Here is a 17,502-nt window from a genome sequence, read left to right as displayed (position 1 = left end):
AAGTTGTTTTTTTTAGATCTTTTCTATTTGCAATTTTTTCTTTATTTCTTATTGCTTTTTATTTCTATAATTTAATTATGTTTTTCTAAGTTCCCTCTAGCCTAAGCTTGAAGGGAAGCACATGAGTTTAATATTTCTTTAAGTTATGATGATTGATTGTTTTAATGATAAGAAGAATGGTGTATGCATGTTATCTATTATTTAGGTTTTGTTTTTTATCCTCTTGTGAGATCCATATGTTTCCATCATATGAGATCCACATTGATGGATAGGCTTACCCTATATCAATCAGATTTCCTAGATAGGAAATGTTCTCAACCTGTTATATTTCTTTGATATTCATTATCTTATAGATATTGAATACTTAAAATCACTGGCACTTGAGAATATATGTCAATGGTCCAAATCCATCATTTTCTAATCTTTCATATCATTTTTTAAAATATTTAAACTATTTTATTTTCCGATTAGGCTGACCATAGTGCTCAGATCCTAGTTGTGTTATCCAAGTCATCATGATTTTGGAACATTAACCTATGTGTGGAACTTTGAAGCTTGGGTGTTATTTTATTCAGTTGAATTACATCCATTCAAAAATCCAAAAATCAAATCATCAGATTAATTTTTATTACTTAGTTTGTTTTGCATTTGATTTTTTTCCTTCTCACAATTCATCTCCCTGTGGGATCGACCCTGTATTCACGGGATACTACTTACAAACCTCTTCACTTGGAGGCAAGCAATCAGTGGAGACCACCATCAATGGGCCATGCTCCAAAATTTACCTATGTTTGTAACAAGAGATCAAATTCACATAAAAACACCCACACAAAAGTTTCACAAACAGCTTAAACTAGAAAACTAGAGACAATTTCTTTGAATAAACAAGAGTATTGCAATAACATATCTTACAAATAGTTACATATTTTTAAGTACCATCACTCCAAACCCGATACCAAGAAAAGTAGCAATAGCAATACCAAATATGCCTGCGAGAATCCCCGGAACTACCAAAGAACCCCAGCCTTTGGCTGTGGCCATTCCACATGCTGTTGTGGGGCCTCCAACATTGGCGTTTGAGGCTACCAGCAGCAGCTTCTGATCAAAGCGGAGTAGTTTTCCGACTCCAAGGATCACAGCTAGATGGACCGTTATTTGGACCAAAGAGAACATGAAGATACCAGGCGCTGTGTTGATGACATTCCATATGCTCCCATTCGCACCCACCACTGCAAAGAAGACCTGTTTTTGGTATGTCCCACAAGCCCAACAAATGGGGTTAGCAGAGGACACCTCTTTATGTATCAAAAACAAAGAAAAGTGGAACAGCTAAGAGATCAAAAGTCAGTGGGATCAGAAAATCAGTCCCTCTATTATTCTTCTAAAAAGTAATCAAGCAAGATGGATTAAATGATGTGTGGCCACATCTTTGCACAGTAGCTGCCCATGGTTCTAATGTGGACCATTGGCCTGCTGAGTCCCTACATGAAAGGAGCATCCCCCAAAAATCTCCTAGATTGGAAGTTCCTAGGGACCAATATAAGGACCTTTTCAGCTGAATGTGGCTGTTGTTGTATGTTTCTCTAACGATCGGTCTGTAGGCTGTCGAAAGGTTAAGATTGTGTCCAATCAAGGAGATTTTTTAGGCATAGTTCGACGGAAGTGGGAAACAATGGAACAGTGGTCTGGATTACTGAAAAATGGCCCCAGTTTCCAGCATCAAGAACCTCTATATACCTTGCAAAGACATGGGCCTTGTATAATATAATTCCTCATTCAAGCAAACCATTATTGTCAAATGCAATCGCATATGCGCATACCGTGGATATATGCCATTATGGCATATGCGATCTGGCAAGTATGCCATGGCATACTTTAATATGCAATCGCATACTGCATATGCAATTGCATATTTCCCAACAGTCAATTTTTTTTATTTTTTATTTTTATTTTTTCAGTTTGGTGCACTTTTGTCTATAAATAGGCACTCACTTCCCCTCCATTTTCACTACTAATTCTCTCACTCATTCTTTCTTACGCCTCTCTCTCTTACTCTTCTCTTTACAATTATTTCAAGCATGTTTATTTTTTATATTTTATAAGCTGTGTTTTTCTTAAAAAGAAGATTAAGGTGTCATCATACCCCGAATCTATCCTCCAAGGGCCAATTGGTTAATGTGTTTGCCAAAGCAGTTTCCGCAGTTTGATTGTCTTTTATAATGTCCAAGCTGGACATCCATGATATATAGGCACTAGGTTGAGGGGGAGCGTTAGAGTGAATGGGTATATTCTAGATGATTGGTAGAGACCCTAGGCTACCATTAATTTTCTTATTTTCAAAATATTATAAATAAAAGGAGAGGAGAATTTCCTAATTTTGAGTCTTTACACAAAAACAAGTCTAATGTAGGACATCATTTAATACTAGCATGCAACGTGGAGATTATGAAAGAGTACATAAAGTAATTCAATTAACAAAAGATGCTAACCCACCACGTAATTGCGAGTAAACAATAGAAAATAAAATCTGATTTAACCTAAATCACATGACCGCATGCTAAGAAATCAGATAAATCAATTAAAACTAGGCCAGATAGAATGATAAAACTTCCAATTTAGCATAAGCACGTTCCACACTCAAGGGACTGACTTGTAGGTTCTATGATAATGGTTAGGAAGGAAAAAAATTTGAAATTTGAAAAATTAGGATTCGTGGGAATTGAGGATTTTGGAATTAAGATTTTTTTTTTTTTTTAAAGAATTTCAGGAAAAGATGATATTAGGGCTAATTTGGGTGAATTGGTGAAGGGGTTGATAGATTTAGCTATTGGCAGTGTTCGAGTTGTTGGTATCACTACAAGTTTCGCTAGCTGGAGATAAAGACATTATATCGTTATCGCCGATAATATCGCTGATAACCAGAAATGCACGAAAACGTGGGGGAAACATGGAGAAAATAGTGGAATTTTTCAGTGAAACTCTAGGACATGCCTAAATACACATATTTGCATATTTAGGAATAAAAAAATTACAAAAAAGAATGATTTACATAATAAGTTTTCATTTAATAGAGCCCATTTTAATGTGTTGTATATCCATGTCCGTCCATCTATTTTTCTAGATCATTTTAATGCATAATCCCACAAATGAAGTTGATCCCAATCTTATGTGGACCATACCATAGGAAACAATGTTGATTGACCATTGAAAACTTATGGTGGGCCACATAAGTTTTGGTTCAAACTGAAATTTGTTTGTTTGTTTGTTTTTTTTGTGTTTTTTTTTTTTAAAGGTTCCTCTGAGTTTATGACACCTCATTGACGGTTTGAAGGGTCAACAAAACAATACAGTGGACCCTAGCAAATTTTTCAAGGATAGGGATGTGGGTGGGACCCTGACCATGGGCCCACCTCAATGTATGCGTTGCATATCTACATGGTCCATCCTTTTTGCCAACTCATTTGAGTGCACGCCCAATAATGAAGTAGATCCAAATCTCAGGTGGACTACACCATGAGAAAAACATACACATGACCTTGATCCAAAACTTTTGTGGCCCCCAAGAGGTTTTGGGCACTGGGCAATCGGTGCCCACTGTTTCCTATGGTGGGGTTCACGTGGGCATTCAATCTGTCCCATTTTTGGGCTCATCACATAAAATGATTTTTCAAAATGGATGGACAGCGTGGATAAAAATCATACATTACGGTGGGCCCCATAGCTAGGTGTCGCCGAGGCTGTACCCAATCCGCTTACCTTGGCAATTCGTGGGGATGCAGATTGTACTGACGCTGCCAGTAAAGTGGTGGCTACTGGTCAATGCTCCGTGGGCCCACCATGATATATGTGTTATATCCAAACCGTCCATCCATTTGGCGAGATTGTCTTAAGGCTTGGGACAAAAAATAAGACAGATCTAACTATCAAGTAGACCACACAGCAAAAACTAGTGGGGGATTGAACGTCTACCATTGAAACCCTTTTTTGGGGTCACAGAAGTTTTGGAACAAGAAATTTGTTTTTCCTCCTCATTCAGGTATTTGTGACCTTATGAATAGATTGGATGTAAAATAAACGTTACGGTGGGCTCTAAAAATTGTTTAACGGTGAAAATCATTATCTACGCTGCTATTTATGGTGTGGTACAGATGATCTTTGGAAATGATTCATCTTTTGCATAATGCTCTAAAATGATATCTAAAAATAGATGAACGGTGTAGATATAATAAATACATCATTGTGGGGCCCATGTAACTTTGATCTCCTTTGAACTGTTCGTACAACTCGAAACTCGAGGAGTGTCAGTGCCCGTCTTCGCACGACATGTACCTACAGCAGCTACATGGCTAGTGTGAGGTATACCAGCCATTCCGCTTCCCTCGATACGCAACCGCTTCTACTTCTGAGGCTCGAAGTTTTTTTTTTTAATTTTATTTTATTTTAAACGCAAAAATATCAGAGCGAGAGGATTTCTCGCCGAGGGGTTTTTGACCGAGGGTTTCAAAACCCTAAATCAGACCCAAATCAAAGGGAAATTGCAACATCGATATTCCAATCGAAAAAAATGGGGAAATTTGTAGGTTTTTCTTACCTAACAGGGCTGTCGATCGAGGCCAAAGGGATTTTGTTCTTCCGAGTTCCAATCAGGTACGAAAATCGTGAAATTGAAGTTTTTTTTTTTCTTTATTTCAGCCACACCACGCCGATATTCTCGGCAAAAACCCATTTTTATCGCCGAAAAATGGGTTTTCGCTGATATTCTGTAGAGAAACGAAAACTTAGGGTTTTGGTGTTGCCAGTGCAGCGACACCGATATTATTGGCGATAATATCGACAAATCGTCGACAACACGAACATTGGGTATTGGTAGATGTGACTTGGGTTTTTGGATGAAGGGAAGTTAGGGATTTTGGGTTAATTAAGGAAATTAAAGATTTAGGGTTTGAGAATTTGGGAAAATTAGGGAATTAGAGAATCTAGGGTTAGGGTTAGGGTTTATAGGTAGAGTTAGGAATGGGGAATCAAAGGGTTTTGATAGGGGAAGCAAGGGAAATCAAGGTATTGAGGGGTCATTCGTACGGCCAGTCTAAGGGCTCGCACATGTGGTTGTATGGTCACACATATGGGTCGTTGGCTAGGGTTTTGGCGTCCTCAATGGTTGATTTCGGTTATGGTTGAAGTTTGATGATGAAAAGTTGAAGAAAAAAGATAATTTGGATGATTTTGGTTAGAAAGGGAAGAAGAGAGATGAAGTTTTTTGGAAAAATACCTTCTTTTTTTTAAAATAGAAAGGAAGCGACAAGGAAGATGATAGATGGAAGCCTCACACCTCTGTTGAATGGAGAATGAAAGACGCTAAATAAATTAAATGTTGTTCCTAACTCCTTAATTTCAACACAAATATAAGCTATACCAAAAATAACGAAGCATGTAAACAATCTAAACAACTAAATTATTTCGTGACCCATGGCTGTCTATGATCAGGATGTCCAATGATGATGATTCAATGGTCCAATCACCGTGTCCACCCGATCCAATGGTCCGATGTATCTATCAAGCTCCTATATGTAGCCCACATACATCTTCCCAATGTAGGGTCTTCAAAGATGCACGAACATGCACGTGTGGTCTTTAACGTGGCTAGGAATGTGAATTGGGCCAAGTGAGCCCCATGTAATGTTCGTCTAGCCACAAGGAGACTAGCTCATCCCTCCTCCTTTGCTATGGTGCTCAAATGTCCTCATCAAAGTCCCATAGAAATCATCACACATCTTAGAGCATCAGCGTGGGCAGACATCACTTGCTTTCTGCAAACCATAAACAATGTTGCTTGACCCTCAACACAATGACATCTTGTTGTTGTGACCACTTAATGCAGGCATGAACTACCACCACTAGCATGCAAATGAAAATGTGAGCCCCAAAAGCTCAAGTTGTAGGTCCTATAGCTTGTCCCATAGGTCCCACATGTTGAATTGTGTTAAGAGGTTTCAAGAGGTAGGGATCCTTTTATGGCTCTAGCTTGATTCTTTGAACTCTCTATTTGGTAAAATTTTAAAGGATCTTTAAAGGAATATTATGCCATTAATGGTTTCTATTTTGAGATTTTTGTGTTTTAGAAGATCTTTAATAAGATATATTAATATTTGGAGGATCTTTAATAGGATATATTATTCTCTTGTGGGATCTTACTAAGAAGAATAAAATAAAAGGAAGAGATTTATGTCCACATATTTGTAGCATTTGGATTTTTTTTTTTAAGATGAGAATTTTATTAAAAGAACAGGGCCAAAAAACAGAATGAAGAAAGAAGAAGGGAAAAAAACTACCAGCCCCCAAGTTGGCAGATGAGCCCAAGAAACAATCCAAGGGGCCCAATCCCTAAACATAACTAAAACCCTGGGAAAAAAAAAAAAAAGAAGCAGCCTTCGAAACACTAATATTCCTGAAACAACGAATATTTCTGTCTGCCCACACTGCCCATAAGACTTCTAGAAGAACGACACGTCATTTTCTCTTTCCAATGGCTCCTTGCATGCTAGCAACAAAAAAGGTGATTGACAGAATAAGGCATGGCCCATTGCACTCCAACCAATCGCGGGACACTCCACCAAATATCGGAGATGAAAGGGCAGTGAATAAACAGATGATCCACTTACTCCTCGGTCCCAAGGCATAGAAGACACATTCAGGAGAAAAAAGCCTCGCTTCCTCACATTGTCTATTGTCAAAATTCTATTCCAACCGACCAGCCATCCAAATGCCGCTACTTTTGGGGGGACTCCGTAAGAGCACAACAGGCCCGTGTGAGATAATGCACCTGAAGCAGCAGGGGCCACCAAAGATCTATAAAGGGACTGGACGGAAAACACTCCTGAGCTCACTACCGACCACCACAAGAAATCGTCCTGATTTGGGGACGACATAAAAACTTACAGACGAAGACAGAGAAGAGTAAAGTCTTGGGCTTTGGAATCTGAACAGTTTCTATGGAAGGGTGGAAGACAAAAATGTCCTCCATGATCCTCAACAAAACATTTACTAACCAAAATATTTGGGTCCCGAGCAACTGCAAAAAGGGATGGAAAGGATTCAACAAGTGAAGGGGAGGTACACAAAAAGCCCAGCCAAAATCTAATTCTCGAGCCATCCCCAAGGGAGAAATGCACTTTATCAAAAACTAATGGTGCCATCCTTGTCATACCTTTCCACAGCCAGGAAGCTCTATACATAGTGGAAGCTTTAGTCCACCGCCCTTCAGTTGAAACACCATATTTCGCAGCTATGATCTGGTGCCACAAACTGTCCGCCTCCATTCCAAATCTCCAAACCCATTTCCCACGAGAGCTTTATTAATAATTTTGATATGGGTTTTCTTAATTTAGAGTAATTGAGTTTTTACATCTATGTGTCTTTGTAGGTGCTATGGCAATGAAGATTGGAACAAAGAAAGGTGTGAGTTTAGGGAGAAAGCATTCTCTAGTAGAGGGAGAAAAAAAAAATAAAAAATCAACGATTTTAAAATGTGTGATGCATGCAAAAATCCATTCTTCTCCTTTCTTCTTTCCTATCCATCCTACATCACCCCTGCAATGACAACCTGACCTATTTGGGGTTTTCTTCCAGCGCTTCCTGTCTCCTTGATGATGTGACTGTCTTGTTGGCTGATTTCGACCCCCCAAACAATCAGCTCTTGCTGGCATGAGTCCACTCATTAAGAAACCCAGTATATATGCAAGGTTGAAGAGCCATATTTGTGATCGCTAACAATGATATATACTGAGCTGATTGCTGAAGTAGAAAGATGGAAAATCTGGGGTTGCAATAGGAATTGAGGTGGAAATCAAGGCTGTGGCTTGGGTGACAACATAGCTTAACAAACAAGGTTTGTAACAGAAACACAATAACCTATCATTAGTTCCCGAAATTGTAACTTGGGGAACAAAATAACTTCTTTTATATATATATATATATATATATATATATATATATATATAAAAAAATCAAAAGACCTTTTCATTCATCAGTAGGCAGAATTTACATGAAGATTGACATTAGGGCTGCTTCAGGAAAAAAGGACCTGAAAGGAACCTATCTAAAAGACAATGACATAAGGACGAACGACTAATTAGAACAAGGCCGAAATGAAGGGGCCTAACTCTCAAGGGATTTCACTGAAAGCTGGAATTCCCTGACTGGGCCGACCCGAATCACCCCCAGACCCACTTTATCTAGGAAAAGGCTACCTCTAACGAGGCGAGGGAGAAGAGAGAACTGCCTAACCAGAGAAGAGGCCTGAGTCTCGCTGCCCAAACGCGCCATACCATCTGCAGGTCCATTCCCCTCTCTAAAAATATGGGAAATTTTGACCTGACCTTGAACGCTGAGTCTCTGGATTCTGGCCACCCAATAGGCCCATTTCCAGCTAGGAGTGGCATACCCTTGCAAAAAATCTACCACGAGCCTGGAATCTGATTCTACCTCTATACACGGAAGGCCTATAGTGGAGCAATAATAGAGACTGTTGTGAATCGCACGCAGCTCAGCGTAGACGTTGGAGGCTGTCCCGTAACCAGATGAGAAAGCAAAGATGAACTCTCCCTTGTCTCCTCTGTAGATGCCGCCTCCGCCAGATGGGCCCAGATTGCCTCTAGCCGACCCATCAACATAACCTTGACCCAGCCCAGATGAGGTATATCCCACCTGACGAGAGTACGAGGGTACCTGAAATGCATATTGGCTGCAATCCCCAGCTCGGCCGCCGAAGATCTGTTTGGAGGAGGGTGAAGAAGTTTTGGAGAATGATTAGCAAGAGAGGAGAGCCAGCATTTCACTTTAACCAGGATCTCCACAACTTGGATCTTTTTCCCATCGAATCTGGTAGAATTTCGAGATTTCCAGACCTCCCATAAAATGATGCAGGGGGCGATTTTTATCAGAGGGGAGGAGCTGAGATTCACGGGCGAGGAGTTCACCAGGCGGCCAGCATTACTTCGACCGAAGAATCTGTGTTACACAAAATTCCGAAAATTCCGCCAAAATGCACCCAACACGCCGCAGCTAAGGGGCTACTGATGAAAATGTGCTGCAGGGACTCTACCGAGTGGCATCTGGATGGGGTAGAAGTACAGCAATCACATTTGGAAGCTAAAGTCACACCGCGCCTTTGGATCTCTTCATCTACCGGGATAGCCTTGTGTAAAAGTCTCCAGACAAATAGGGAGATTCTAGGGGGCAAATTTGCATGCCATACCCACCTAGACCAATCTCTACGCGGCATGCTCAATCTGCAAAGGTTCCATGCAGTTCTGACCGAGAACGCGCCATTAGGGGTGAACGGCCAGATGCGAGTATCCGGGCTATCTGACAGGCAAAAACCGGCCTGGAAAATGTAGTCTACTATTTGCTGAGGCAGATAGCCATAGGCTGGGGAGGGAGGAAGCGGACCGGAGGGCCCCAGAACTTGGCTGACCTTGATAGGCAGCAAACTGGGGAACAAAATAACTGTATGCTACCAAATACACACAATTCAGAAGACTACTCAAAGTGCCAGTTGTGAACTCAGACCTTGAGAGAAGTCATAGTTGACTGCTATTTTGACCTAGACAATCCTTAGACCCTACAAGCTGCTTTGAATTGTACTAAGTCGTTCCTGGAGCTGTTTGGAGTAGTGCAAGATGAGAGTGAGGTCATGGACAAGTGACCGTCCATGCCTACATCAGAACAAGCCAAGCAGTACCTGGCACCCTTCAAGGTGCAGGCGAAGTCACGATAGACAATGGTGACACATTGATCGAATAAGAGGTGCTTCTTGAATGGACTTTTCTTGCCTATCTGACACCGAGTCGATCTCTGATATCAATGGTAAATATTATAAGAAATGTTTTCAATGATTCAAAAGTCCATGCTAGATTGCTACCTTCCTAGGAGCTCAATTCTCATGGAACATGTAGCAAATAAAAAGCCTATGCCCTATCAGCAATGCTCACCAGTCTCATATCCTCATCCTAGCATCCAAAACCTTGCACTTCAAGCTGCAAAGAGATAGGTCTTCTTTGACCTAAGGATTAACATTTTTCACTATATAAGTTTAATAGTATAAAAATGTATGAATGGTAAGAAGAAAAATGCCTCCAAGGCGTCACGAACCAGATATCCAAACTGTTTTTAGATAACTCAGGTAGAAGTTGCGGAGAAGAGAATGAGTTAATCGTTAGGAAAAAGTTCTTGTTCAGACAGAAAGTTCTTGTTCAGACAGCCAACCTTTCTTTATTCATTCGTGTTTGCATTGCCACTCACTGTTTGGTGTTGTGGACTTGATTGGGCCTGCGGAAATACAACCCATCCCCAAGACCTAAGACCAGTTACTTTGCAGGCAAGCTTGCTTTGCCCTACTTATTTTATTTGATTTTGGATTTCTAATTCCAAGTGTTTATTACTGACAAACCATAGCAACTGCACCTATCAAGGCAACCAAAAGATTATAGAAATGAGTTGAAATGGAAGATAAAAATTTGTTGACTTAAATACTCATTATTCATATGGTTCTTAAAATATGGAGCAACAAAAATGATTTAAAGTTCAATAACTGCACCAAGCGCTATTTATACCCAAGTCTTTGCCACTTTGGGTCTTTGAACTGAAATGCATCAATCTGCAATATTAGTGCCTGCTCCACAATCCCAATTAGCAATGAGCAGATGTATGGAGCATACACGAAGATGTACTTACAAGCAATGCATTTATCAAATCCAAAGTGGATTCGACAGCAAAAACGCTCTGATGTAATCGATTTATTTTTTTCCATAAGATATTGAATAGCTACAGGTAAACAATTTGTGTGGGATAAAGTAATCATGAAACTTTGACCAATTTACCTTGCAGCTCGTACTGTTTGATGACTATAATTCATGAACCAGGTCTCCAAGAGAACATATTACAGGTTTCCATGAGTAAATGGATGTTTCTCTCTTACTTGAAAGACATTATGAATCTAAAGTAAAAAAAATAAATAAATAAATAAAATAAAAATGCTACTGAATTAACTGAAAAGTGGAAAATGCAAAAGGAATTCAAGTGAGAATTATTGGGTCTATCGACAGAAAAGAAATTGCATGTGTTGAATGGATCAGAGAATGTAGGATTCCCCTACAAACCATTAGAGCGAAAATTGATCATTGTTCCAATATAATTTGAACTATCTGTGGGGTATTAGGCATCAACTACTCTATGGTTCCTTCATAGTTGACAAATTAAGCATTCCTTGAGATTTTAGGTTTAAGAATAGATCCCAAAACAGCAGTGAAAAAGGTTTTTTAAAAATGCTTGCATTATGATTTGGGTTTTCCTAAACAATGCAAATTATATGTATTTGAACTTTTGCCTCCGGCACTAATAAGCATATGGGAATGAAACAGTTTTCAGGAGGTGCCTAGCAAGATTTTACATTGCTAGCATTTCAGAAGAAGAAAATGTCACAAGCCACCAATATAACAGTATGTAAATTACATATATGGGAGATCTTTCAGTAAGAAATAAAGTTACCTGCATTAGAATCAAAGCAATCGCCTCTCCCGTAGGTGCAAGGTAGTTAAATTGTTTTGGAAACATGGTTGCCAAAATTACTACAGTTGCTGTAATGCATGGAAGGCTTCCTCCTTGAACTCGTAATAATTTTGTGAGGTAAGTGGAAACCATGCAGATAGCAAGGGATATTGCAAGAGCTGTAGCAGTCTGTAACACAGGAAGCTTGTTTGAAGGCTGAGATTCCTTATCCAATGCACCATCTGCCAAAGTCTCAATCCCCTTAGAGGATGAATCTTGAAATATCATTACATTTCGTATGCTTTTTCTATGCTGATGCATCGATACTATATGAATCTAACAAAACATTCACTTCAAATATTTTCAAAGTGATGGTTGGAGCATCAAAACCTCTGTCAGAGCATCTAAACATGACAGTTTGCATAAGGAAATACAAAGGGGGGAAATGTAACCATGCACTAAAGTTAATGAAGCCAAAAGGTTTTCATCTAAACATCAAGTGGTATGCAATAATTATCCAAAACAGATGGAATAACATAAGGAAATTTTTATGATTGCACCCAACGGTTTTAGGAAAGAAAGAAACAGGTTTTAAGAATCAGACGTGACAATTTCAATGGTCTATGAGAAAGTGTTATCCCATTGGATTTGTGGAAAGAATTGAGGAAACTGGTGTTTTTGCGAAACGCTATTTCCAGAAACAGTGAAAAATGACAAGTTGTTTTCCCCGATTGTTTTTCAACAAAATTTTCTTGAACAAATTTTCTTCATTTCCAAATCTGTTGTTTGGAAAAAAAAGGAAGAAGAAGAAGGAAAATTCATAAAAGTTCTACCCAAAGAAGGAAGGTGACGTGTGCTGAAGATGGATCATGGTACATGTGTCACATTATCACACATGACACATGGTGTCACGCCCCAGACTCGCAAGGAATCCGATAGCCGATTCCGACCGCAACAGCCTCTGTAGCACCTCATTCTCGGCTCCTAGCACAGGTTCCGATCCTCGGATCCTACAAGGAGGATTTTCATATCACAATTCCAATCCAATTGAGCATACCCAAGATCACAGCAAGTAAATCTCATAAAATAAACAAGGAACACACTGCAAAATCCACTAAGAATTTAAACTTTACAGGTACAAGGCTCAAAAGGAAATACATAAGGTAAGAAAGGAAGAGAAAAGTCTGCAAAGGATCCTCAGCACGCTCCAATCCAATACTCCACCGCTATTGCGCCGACCTAGGATCACCTACACGCATCGATCGTGCATAAGCTTATAGAAAGCTTAGAGGGCGGTGTAAGGTGTGTGACAATGGTGCTCAGAAGAAATAGGAAGATGCAGAGGGAAACATGAATGCTACTAGCCACACCGAGGCTAAGCTACGAATGCAGTAAGCCATACCAAGGCTTTACAATGCAATACATGAGTACTGGACGCCATACCGAGGCGATGCAACAAAAGGCTTATATAGTCGATGCAATGCAATGTGAAGTAATGTCAGTCCTCATATCCAATCCACATATCAAGTACAGTTCCATCATAAGGAATCCACCGGGGAAGTACACTGCAGGATGACTGCCGCTCTGCAAGACCCGCACAGTCAAACGAGCGTAGGAGACCTCACTACCCACCTTTGGAAAGCCAATCACCAGCGAGGCTCGACGGTAGCGGACCCATTCACGAGCTGGTCAAACTCAGCCTAGCTGTTGCCCTCTCTCTCAGGCGGGTAAGGCCACACCCCATCCCAACCGACCACATTGCAGTGGGAGACGCGGCCTCAAGGTATAAGGGCACTCGTGCGCTCATGTTTTCCACGCGGTCTCGGCGTTGAGGCGTCGCCTCGGTACCGTGGAAGTTTAGGGGCTTTCACCTAGGGATATCCTATGCACCACAAATGCTCAAGAATCATTTTCGGTGTTCACACACGGCCATCCATGATATATCTGTGGAGGCTACGACCTTGATGAAGTAAGGGCGAATATCCACATGTTATGCAATGCCAGATGCATGAATCACACAATCATCCATGCATCAATCCCAAGCATCCATCGTGCTCAAGAGGGTAAACTTCATCCCTCGGGAAGATATCAACATGTCCTACACAATGGCACAACCATGGCCAATCATACCTCAACCAAGCATGTGATGCAGGACATGAAATTCAAATATGATGTGCAAGATTTTCAGGCTTTAGATCACACTAGTTCAGAGACAATCACACAAAATTCCACATCCCACATAACGTCAAGCACTCAACAAGGGGAATCTATGCGGGTCCAGGCCTACACATGATAGGGCTGGATCAATAAAATTTATGAACCAAACGATGCTCAAAGATAAGAAATAATCATCCACACACGCATAGTAATCAGCCCCTAATCCAAGAGATTTACCAATTTCAATTCAGGGAATCCTAGGGTGAGAATAGGGATACAATTTGGGGATTTTGGACCATCTTAGAGTTTATGAAAAACAAATATGAGAGAGTAAAAGAGAGGGAACCCTGAACCAGAAGACAGCTGTCACGTGCGGACCACGAGTGGGACCTAACGCACGTGCACTGGTGATCGGCCGCATGTGTGTGGGGCCCACGTACCCAAAAATCGTCTCCTTGGGGTTGGTCGGCCAGGCGTGGGCTTCAAAACTCCCAAATTTCATGTCAATCTGAGCTACGGCCTGGGCGTGGTGCTCCGTCGAAGTTTCAGCCCTCGTGCAAGGCTAGATTCTGCAAATCTGTTAAAGAGAGGAAATTTGATGCAATAAGGGATAGATTTGTAGCGCAGATGATTATGAGATATGAGAAGGGTGGATGGTATAAGACGGGTAATAGAGATGGCGATGGATGGAGGTGAATCGGAATAGATGTGGCTTCACACCATGTTAGTTAACCCTTTGAAGAAGGGAATGCTTCGCACCCAATTAGGCTTCACAACTCAGCGACTAGGAAAACACGGAATTTTTATTAATCTTCAATGAATCAAAAGAACTACAAGGGGTGCCTATTTATAAGGAAAACCCTATACCCCAAAACTCGCACCATGTGCACAACCTCTTACTTGGCGATGAAGTAAGCTAAAATAAAAACCAATCAAAGAAATTTAAAGCATTCACGATGTTCTAAATAACATAAATAAGCAAAACCCAAAATATGAAATCAATCCGACCAGTGGGCCACCATCATGAGATCCCATGATAGGCTTTTCTTGGCTATCGGGCCCACTCTCTTAAACCAAAACTCCGTCTTCTAACTAGGAGGCCCTCCCTGGACGTCATCATCGATCCAGATCGACGATGAGGCCCTCCTTCTGGCGTATGTGAGTGCGCGTGTACGCGTGATGTCCCCATCAGCATGCATATGATGCGTATGGGGGTGGGCCATGAAGATGAATATGGGTGCCAATGAGGTGAAGATGAACTCTCTACCTAACCATGAAGGGTCTAGGTACTTAACCAATTCTCATCAGAAATATATAACTTCTAGTGGGGGCCCATTTACCTGGGGTAGCCCACGAGACTAAGCATACAAGCTACTGGCCTAAATAATATAGAGATGGGCCTAGCAAGAGACTAAGGTGGGCATTCAACCACACTTAGATACAATGGGCCTAGAGGGGTCCAAATGGGGACATTCAACCACCATTGCCCCAAGGCATCCAACCACAACCATAAGCTACAAAGCCCAAGGCACACATCCAATCCATGTACATAATAACATGGGCCAAAGGAAGGGAGTCAAGGCCCAAGGCCCAAGTTCCAATGGCCATCAAATCCATACATTTAGTTGGACTAAATGGGCAGCCCATGAGCACAAAAACATGGCCCAAAAATAAGTCTAAGTTGGGCGAAATGGGCCCCACTACATTAGCCCAATAACTAGCAATTTAAGTGGGTATTCAAGGGCCCAAATTCACCTTTTTCTTCAACCCATAAGTCCAGCAAATGGTGGAAGGTCAACCCAACACATGGTTGGCCAAGGTGGGACATTCCAGCCCAATCTAGGCCTACTAGAAAGTCCCAAAATCTTGTATGAATTTGGGTCACACGATGGTCATAAATGGTGGCCCAAAACATGCACCAATTGAGCCCAAAATATTCTAAAGAATAAGTGAGCAACAAGTACCCAAAACCCCTCAATGTGGTGGGCCCCCAATTCCAATAAAAATTCAGCCATACAGTGTATATTTAAATGACCATGGCTGGACTTTCAGTCCACCTAATTTCCTGGGCCTACTGAGGCCCAAAAACTTGCCAAAATGAGTGGGAATTTATTTCCAAAAGGGCTAGCACTTGTTATAGGAGGTCCCACCAGATGGAGGAGGGGATTTGTCACCCAAAACCAAGTGGGCTTGCTGCTGGAATGCAGGCTCAGCAGCACCCCCAAGCATGGGCATCCCAAGGGTGGGACGGCCCAAGGCCATGGACGGCCTGGCCACATACATTAAAGGTGGGCTCCATACGTCCAAGGTGGGCCCCACATGGGACGTCCACTCAAGGTGGACCCATCCTCCACGTGGGCCACCCAAATGGGGAAGGACGACGTGGATGAAAAACATACATCATGGTGGGCATGGCCAAGGACGGCCAGCCCATGGTGAAAATCCACCAGCTGGACATCCATCATAGACGGCTGGTCCAGCTAGTTGGCCCCACCACCATGGCCTCAATGGCCCTCTGAAACATTACAAAGTAGGCCCCACAAACATGCACAAAAGCCCTAATGGGCTGGGCCCAATAAGTTCCACAATTACAAAGAATATAATAAGGTAGAAACAAAATTCTGCAACATACATGTTGCTGTCCTGATTTTGGGCACTCCAATGGGGTGGGTCCAGGGCCTCTAAAATTCTTGAAATTGAGGGCCAAGGTCCCTCATCATGTATACAACAAGGTGGGACCTAGAAAGGTGGCCCACCATCAAAGAAAATATTTTTAAATTAAGGTTTTATCGGACAATGTTGCCGGACTGCACGGCAGAAATTTTTAGTAGTCCACCATGTTGGCCTACCCTTTTGGAGGCTCAAATGGGGTCAGTTGGGGCTAAAATTTGGCATGCTTATATGTGGGATATACACCTTCAAGAATCATATATTACATGGTACCAATCTCCCCATCAAATGCCCAAAAATCAGGCCCAAAAATCTGTCCAGACAGTTCTGAACAGCAACATATATCTTAAATAAATAAATTATAAACATTATTTAAAAGGGGATTTAATCCCAGAAAATCATGGTGTGGTCCACCCAAGTGGGCCCCCACAAACATCCAAACCATCCCATCATCCAAAACTCCTTTGCATGTGCCCCATTTAGGTGGGATTTGAGGCCACACGTCCAAGGGATGGACTATCATGGGCATCCTCCCTCCATGGACGATTTGGACTTTGTTGGTCCACAAGGTGGGCCACACACTCATGATCAGAAACAATAATCAAGAAAGAAGGAAGAAAACGGCCACAAGAGAAGGGTCTCCGCCTCATTGAGGCCCTTCCCTTCATCACACAAGCAACATTATCCACTATTACATGAATTACATGATACATACAAAATCTACATGGTCAAAGGCTATTAACTTGGGATCCTCCACCAAGGATCAAGGGTCTAGATGACCCAAGGATCCCTGATCTAAGGAAGGAAAGAGCATGAAGGGATCCATGGAGAATGGTCCCTTGCATGCACATGCATGCAATGTAGGATAGGCTGGGGCCACCATCATCACTTGATGGGTCCCACAAGCTCCATCAAAGGAAGAAGAATGAAGAACAAGAATGGACGAAAGGAAATCTGAAATTTAGACATACAAGCACACCCACCTATGGATCAAGCTTGAAAGTTACACCACCATGATCTAGAAGCTTCAAAGATCATGAATCTAAAGTTGAGATTAGTTGAAGAAGGGTGGAATAGGAGGTGTTTGGGAGATGAGAGAACTGGAAATGGAGGGGATGTGGGACGGTTTAG

At 41.5% G+C, this 17,502-nt stretch overlaps 1 protein-coding gene across 1 annotated transcript in view; it reads right to left on the bottom strand.

Annotated features, from left to right (window-relative positions):
• Positions 1-848: 848 nt before the first annotated feature.
• Positions 849-17,502, bottom strand: part of LOC131233486 (uncharacterized) — a 30,777-nt gene continuing 14,123 nt past the window's right edge. Inside the window, exons 5-6 of the mRNA XM_058230206.1 lie at positions 11,545-11,786; positions 849-1,242 (exon numbers count right to left, since the gene is read on the bottom strand). Coding sequence (XP_058086189.1) covers positions 919-1,242; positions 11,545-11,786 — 566 coding nt within the window. The 3' untranslated portion in view covers positions 849-918. The remainder of the gene's footprint in view (positions 1,243-11,544; positions 11,787-17,502) is intronic.

The sequence above is a fragment of the Magnolia sinica genome, chromosome 18 (genome assembly GCF_029962835.1).
Source record: "Magnolia sinica isolate HGM2019 chromosome 18, MsV1, whole genome shotgun sequence".
NCBI lineage: Eukaryota > Viridiplantae > Streptophyta > Magnoliopsida > Magnoliales > Magnoliaceae > Magnolia > Magnolia sinica.
The sequence above is the reverse complement of the archived record's forward strand: the minus strand, read 5'-3'. Positions and strand labels throughout refer to the sequence as shown.